This window comes from Helianthus annuus, chromosome 7 (genome assembly GCF_002127325.2).
Source record: "Helianthus annuus cultivar XRQ/B chromosome 7, HanXRQr2.0-SUNRISE, whole genome shotgun sequence".
Taxonomy (NCBI): domain Eukaryota; kingdom Viridiplantae; phylum Streptophyta; class Magnoliopsida; order Asterales; family Asteraceae; genus Helianthus; species Helianthus annuus.
Genome location: NC_035439.2, coordinates 3,154,920 through 3,161,918, shown reverse-complemented (window position 1 = coordinate 3,161,918; position 6,999 = coordinate 3,154,920). Strand labels below are relative to the sequence as shown.

Here is a 6,999-nt window from a genome sequence, read left to right as displayed (position 1 = left end):
TATTATTTTAAAAAAACCTATAAATGACTAAATATTTTTTAAAATACCTAAATAGGCCTCTTGTTTGAGAACACGGAATTTGTTAACATGAAACAGGATATTATTGGGTACTAAATTTTTTTAGATTGTTTTTCTATGACTTATGTGTAACTACTTATATAACTGTTGAAGTTATGCATATCTGGAATTTTATTTACGTATTTTGAAAGTAAAAGAAGATTTAACCTTTATAAACATACATACAAATTGGTGAAAACCACTACCTATATTTTCTTTTTTTTTCATAACAGAAATATTTATTATTAAATAAACAATTAATCATCAACATATATGTAATAAGTAATATAGTTAACAGATAAAACATAGAAAAATAAATTGAAAAAAGGAAACTACAATTAAACTAAAAATAGATGAACAAACAAACCTTAACAAACACTGACTTGAAAGGCAAAACATAAAAGATGACTATGACAAACAGGACTTAAACTGAGTAAACTTAAAATTCAACCCATCCAACATGATCGTTGCAATTTTTAGATATACGTGGAATCTTTGATCTTTTCAATGGACTATCCAAAGAGTCTGCTGTATCACTTAACTCAGACTCCAAATCATCTTGTTGTTTTGCCTTAGAATCATCTTTCTGACCATTCGAATCTTCACTTTGGGTAATATCAATGACCTCATCCCATTTCCAAGTTAGGAGCGCATGCTTTCTTTTAGCTTGCTTTTCTATGTTCTGAAACTACAAGAACTAAAAACATTAGTATAATACATTTTAAAAAAACATAAAGGTGTGAAACAATCATTATGCACTTATGCAATGAAAACTTTATTAAAAAAAAACACCACCTGTTCAATAACCTCCCTATGCATTTCAGATTTGAATGGACTAAAATACTGTCCATATGAAATGATCTCTACACTTCCACTGTCCGTCTGAAACAATAAATTGATAGAATTTAACAAATCAGACTAAATATCAAAACAAATTTTATACATTAGTTGTGACTTAAAACGTTACCTTCGGAGAATCTTTCATTGGGCTGCATATTTGATTCTTCTTCGGTGTCATTGCATCAAAACCCAGCTGAAAAAATTACAATTGCTACCATATATTAGAAGACTAAATATTTGGTGCAATTCACAAACAATTAGAAACCATCCACATGCTTTGCTAACTAATAATTAACATTCCAACTTACATTCCAACTTACTTTCTTTGCAGGCTGATCTTCTTCATAAATGTCCACGAAGTCATCCGAGATATCCATTGCTGCAGATGTGTTGCTGTATGAATATAGGAAGAGCGAAAAAAATTCAGAAGATTACACTACCTGAACTTATATTATATAGGCACCAAAAAATGCAGTTAAGTGTCCACTAACCCACTAACTCCCTGAAAATAAGGAACACATTTTAAACCGCATTGCAACCTGCATTTCTGATTGGTACATCTTGATAAACTGCAGAAAACCGCAAGATCATGGGTGAGAGAGTGCTGAACTGCCGAGAACCGCTGCTTCTAGAAGGAATTTAGAGACTTTAAACGGCTGAGATTAAAAGTTGATGACTTTCTACGGCTGTAATTAGCCCAAAAGTTGGTTAGCATCAACGGGAACAATATAATATAGAATTATGGGCCACTGGCCTTAATATACATGGATCACGGATGAGTCCCCATGATGTGCGTTGTTTTTTTTAATGTTTTTAAACAAAACAAATAACATAAAATCACCTGGCCTTTGGTTCACAGGAGTTTAACAGAATTTTGTTCACATAATTTGTTGGAATTGGAATCTTAATTCCAATTTTTATGTGTTTGGTTAATAAGAGAATTAGAATTGGAATTAAGTATGGATTCCTTCAAATTTCTTTAGCTAAACAAATTCAAAATCCTTCCTATATGCGAAGAAATTAAAGTAATTCATTGGAATTTTCGACCGTTTCAACCCGCACCATTTCAAGTTTAACCTCATACTGTTCCCACCCGAACCGTTTTGACCCGAATCAAGGGTGGTGGGTGCCGGGGTGATAGATTTCAATTTAATTTATTTGACAACCAAACACATCAAAAATGGAGTTGAGATTCCAATTCCAATTAAAATTTTTTATATTCCAAATCTAATTCCTTTAAATTATACTTAATTCCTATACAAATTCAAATTTCAAAAAATTCTGAGAACTAAACGCACCGTTAGTGTAATGGTTGTAACTTTTTTTAACCATCACATCATGAAAATTGTTTGCCACATCACCAAACCATATTTTTGTTTTGCTTTTTTTTTTTTTATCTACACCTTATAATGGTTTTACTGGTTTTATGTTTTTAACCACATCTCAATCATTTTTCAATCATTACTTTTTTTTTTTTATTAAAATCTTATATGAATCTTATTATCATATTTATTTAAATTAGTCAAGTAAAATTAAAAACTCCATGTAAGTTAATAAAATGTACAATACAATTTAAAATCCTAGGAAACCTAAAGTAAAATTTAAATTTCTAAAAAAAAGTAGAAAAAAAGTTGCACCTAAAAATACTTAGAAAAAACTACTCGTCATCTTCCTTGTTCTCATCCTCCATCTCACATAGGATGAGTCGGCGAATCTTGTTTTTTTTCAATTACATGTTTGTCCAAATCCAACATACCATCGGTGTTCATCTCAAGAACCGTGAGATTGTAGGCGTCGGTTTTTTGTTCCTTGAGGGCTAACAATCTTTTGATGTTCGCATCGAGACTCTCGACTTGCCCTTCGATGTCGAAGTTGGTTGAAGATGAACCGTGGTCGCCACCTTTTATTTTTTTTCACGATCTCGACCATCGGACGAACTAGGTCAAGGGAAGGAGTTGGTTCTTCCGGCAACTCAAACTTGTAATTCAAGTCATCTAAATTTAAGTGCAAGCGCACATCCGATGTGGCTTGAGATGATGTGGTCTTCGGTCTTTTCACCGGTGCTTCCCGTTGGTCCATTAGTGGAATGAGATGCCACTTGGTGCTTCTTTTTAAGCTTTGTCAAGTTCGCACCGGTGTGAATGAGTGAAACTTATTATGTTTGTAGCGATTGTGAGCCTCCGCTAGCAAGTCTATATCCCTAGCCCCGTTCGATCTACCACGATTGTAAGCGAGGTTGTTGTAGATGCCATTAAATCCGATGACTTTTCGAGGCATTTTTTTCACTTACCGGAATGGAATCCGCATTCCGGTATGGTTCCGGTACCCATATTCGGTGAAACGATTCACGAACACGTTTCTAAAAGTCGGCTCCCTTTTATGCGTTTCCTATTTAAAAATACATAAACATTTTTATACAACTTAAAAAAATAAACATTATTTGACAAAAACTCACCCAAGTTGCAAAAACGATGAAAACCCTTTGTAAAAACACTATTTAACAATTTTTTTTTTTTCTAAAAAAATTAGGGCGTGTAATAAACATATTTTTGAACGTTTTGGTTACAAAAAACCAAAAATGCTTAGAAAATATTTTTAAAATAAGTTTTAAAATTTTATGTTACATGTCACATATCTGGGTAAATGCTAAAAAGTTAGCCTCTAAACGGTTAAACATTATAATGGCTCTTAATGATTCAGACATCTTGACATCTTACTGGTTCAACACTTAACATTAAAAAGTTGCCAAACAACCCCTTAGACTAAGTAACCTGCGGTTTGATACCGGTTCGGTTCCTTCCCAGTTTGGTTGGTTTTTTATAGTGGTTTGAAACACCGGTTTCGGTTCAGTTTCTATGAACAAACCGGTTCTTGCGAACACTTTTTTTAAACAGTTTTAACGACAAAAAAGTAAAAAAAAAAAAAAAAACATAAAATACGAGTTTATTATTATTTTTTCTATAGTTTTTGAACCATTTTAGACAGTTTTTTGTAGTTTTTTTTAATTCAATAAAATCAAATAATTGGATTGGTTTTCTTACCGATGTGGAACATAAACCGGTTTGGGTTGGGTTAGGTTCGGTTGTTAAAAACCGATTCGGTTAACTGATTTTATGTTCATCTCAATAGTTTCATTTTTTATAACCGTCACGTCATAAAGTGTATGCCACATCACTAACACATGGACATGTCAAATTTTTCACTTTTTTAAATTGCAACTTGTAACAGTTTTTTCAATCATTATTATTTTTTACTTAAATTTTATATTGATCTTTTTATTATTTTTATTTAAATTAGACAAATAAAATTAAAAACTCCATTAAAGTTAAAAAAAAGTACACACAACAATAAAACTAAGTTTTTTTTTTTTTCTAACATAACAATTCAGGAGTTTTTTCTGGCATTTTAGTACATTTCGTATAAATTTTAAACCAGTTGACCCATTTGACCCTTTAGATAAATTATAGCCGGTTTTTGACTAAACCGAGTCAGTTGAAACCGAGTTTGAAGTGAAAGGATTGGGCACGACAAGGTTCAGGTCTGTTAGCTTCCAAACCGTGTTCATCCAAAATTGGTTCAAAATCAAGTTGGGTTCGGGTTCAAAACCGGAGTTGGTACCCAACCCATTATTTTGTTTGCTATCAGCTTTTATCCTCTGCTTTCTATATCTATACTCTACTCTCTTCCTTATCAATTCACATGCGCATAAAAAATTTAGCTTAACAAAATCCAATACCAAATAATGATAAAAAGGTACAAAAATTTAATAAAAATATTCAGTCGACAAGCGAAAACCGAATACCGAGCCGGGGGATATAAGCTATTGGTGGGATTTCCCGAGTATGATGATGATGAAGTAAAAACCGAATACTTATTCCTACGGGGTAGAGGTAAGGCTGTCTGTAGGTCCCTCTCGGAGGATGACGAACCTAAACCTTGTTATACAAACCCACTAGCAAGTGCGGAATCCAAGCTAGTGAGCAAACCGGGATGAAGCAAGCACAAACACAAACACACAAAGATTCACCGATTAACACCACTTGTATTAATGCGAATGAAGGTTCCGGTTACAAGCACAATGTTCACAAATGTGTTTTGCAAACTCTCAAAGTGTGTGTGTGTGTTTTGGACAGAATGCTCTCAAGTGTCTCTCTATCTCTCGGTGTGCATCTATCACCCAAGTCTCTCTTCTAACACACACTGCATGGGTATATATATACCCAGCACAGATTGTCTTGTCCGAAGGATCCGATAGATGGTCGAAGGATCATCTATCGACTACAAGGCTTTCGAAGGATCAGCATTTACCTCGAAGGATGATCGATAGATCATCCATCGAAGGTTCATCTTTCGAGCACCTCGAAGGATCAACATTATCCTTCGATGAGCTATCCTTCGACACAGACAATACAACCAATTTGCTAACTGTTGGCCAAGTCAAACCAGGAGGACGGTTGACTTGGTCAACTTACAGGACTGACAAGGACATCGTTTACATTGAGACCGAATACAGACAAAGTACAGACACAAGTGCACCAACAAACTCCCCCTTGGCTGTAGCTTTGTCTCGAACTTCGATGATTGTAGATTTGTCTCGATCTTGATCATCTTTGATCTTCATGTCTGCAAGACTCTGATGTCCTTTCAAGTCTTCAGTGTCGGAGGATCTTCAAAGTCTTCACGTCTTGAAAGCAGAGAGTGTATCAACAAACTACCCGTATCATGTAGGAAGTGTGTTGACAAACTCCCCCTTAACATAAGCTCCCCCTTGAGTTATGCTCGTGAAAAACTTGATCTTTATGAAGTTAGATCCTTGTGGTGTTGATGATGGCCAGCGGCAACTCGATCATCTTCATCTTTTGAGCGCCTTCACGTCGTGTCTTCATTCCGAAGTTTGTCGTCGACTATGTTCTCCTTGCCTTTAGAATCTGCACATGCAAGAAATCTAAACGCGTAATGAGAACAACTGCTTGGAATATAGTTAACATAAACAAATGACACACTAATGACCATGTCACAATCAAACACCGTCTGACAGTTTGAAAGTTTAATAAATTTGTCAATTTTAAATTCTAACTTTCAAAATTTGCAAATTTCGACGGTTTATGAAGATTTAGTCAATTCGGTTTTCGTTCAGGTTTCAGGTAACGAAGACTCGAGTTCCAACATCGTACGATCGAAAATAAAGCAGAAATAAAATCTTTTTGGAATTTTTGAATTTTTCAAATGTAAAGACTGAAAGCAGTAAATAAATATATACAGACATTCTTTTTGCGAGTTTCGAGGGTAAGAGAATCATATCAGTGTACGGTCATGCCAAAGCGCTCTTGTTGTTCAATTAGTTAACATTAAGATCAACATCCTATAACAATTATCGGTATTGTTGTCCACTTAAGCTCAACTTATCAGATGTAATCATGTTTAGGAGATACGTTAATGTATGATTTATACTTACCGACCGGTGTTCATCCACATCACGACACATTCCCGTATCAAGGTATGCACGAGGGTTCATCTTACCGGTGAGTATACCGATTATCATCTGTTTGACCGTATAAGCTGTGAGATTCTCACTTATTTTGATTTGAAAAACAAGCCCTATGTGATAGAATCACTTATTGATGAGGAACTTGATTTTCATATGCATGAGGGCACAGGAGCAAGTCCGTGAACAGGTCAGTACTTTCGTACAGCAGAGAGACGAACTTGACTCCCGGATAAATGTGATATTTTATCACTTATTTGTTTGGACATGTGATTGTTTATCACTTATTGAGGTCGAATGCAGTATGTAATATGTACACGTATGTATAGTATCATGGAAGATCTAGACTTGCGTCCCCGTTATTTTTCGGTAAAAGATACAACCATGATACCCAGATGATAAGCAGCATAAAGACCGAATATCTCAGAACCTCGGCAATCTATCAAACGAAATTTCGGTACTAAGACCATATGCCAATGAATGGTTCCTACCTGGTCTTCAGTCGATTTAAGATTTATATCACCCTGCACACTTTAAAATGATTGTGAGCCTACCGATACATCTTATATAGAGCTGCTTATCGTTTTTCATTTAAGGTTTAAAGAGGTTTGGATAGA

General features: G+C 34.7%; 1 protein-coding gene across 2 annotated transcripts; it reads right to left on the bottom strand.

The window, feature by feature from the left end:
- Positions 1-390: 390 nt before the first annotated feature.
- On the bottom strand, positions 391-1,611 carry LOC110866139. Of its 2 annotated transcripts, none has more exons than XM_022115443.2 (5): positions 1,389-1,611; positions 1,218-1,290; positions 1,025-1,090; positions 853-939; positions 391-745 (listed from the first exon to the last, which is right to left on the bottom strand). In XM_022115443.2, the coding sequence occupies exons 2-5, from the start codon at positions 1,272-1,274 to the stop codon at positions 497-499; spliced, it is 459 nt and encodes a 152-aa protein (XP_021971135.1). In that variant the 5' UTR covers positions 1,275-1,290; positions 1,389-1,611; the 3' UTR covers positions 391-496. The 2 variants fall into 2 exon arrangements, with proteins under 2 accessions (XP_021971135.1, XP_021971136.1); XM_022115444.2 differs by having other exon boundaries at positions 391-739.
- Between the last annotated feature and the right edge of the window lie 5,388 nt (positions 1,612-6,999).

Bases quoted from the DNA above. Each gene is read 5' to 3' on its own strand.
- LOC110866139 (XM_022115443.2), bottom strand. From the start codon at position 1,274: ATGGATATCTCGGATGACTTCGTGGACATTTATGAAGAAGATCAGCCT. The intron at 1,091-1,217 runs GTAAGTTGGAAT...TAATTTTTTCAG, and splicing joins AAGATCAGCCTGCAAAGAAA to CTGGGTTTTGATGCAATGAC. The intron at 746-852 runs GTGGTGTTTTTT...TAGTTCTTGTAG, and splicing joins ATAGGGAGGTTATTGAACAG to TTTCAGAACATAGAAAAGCA.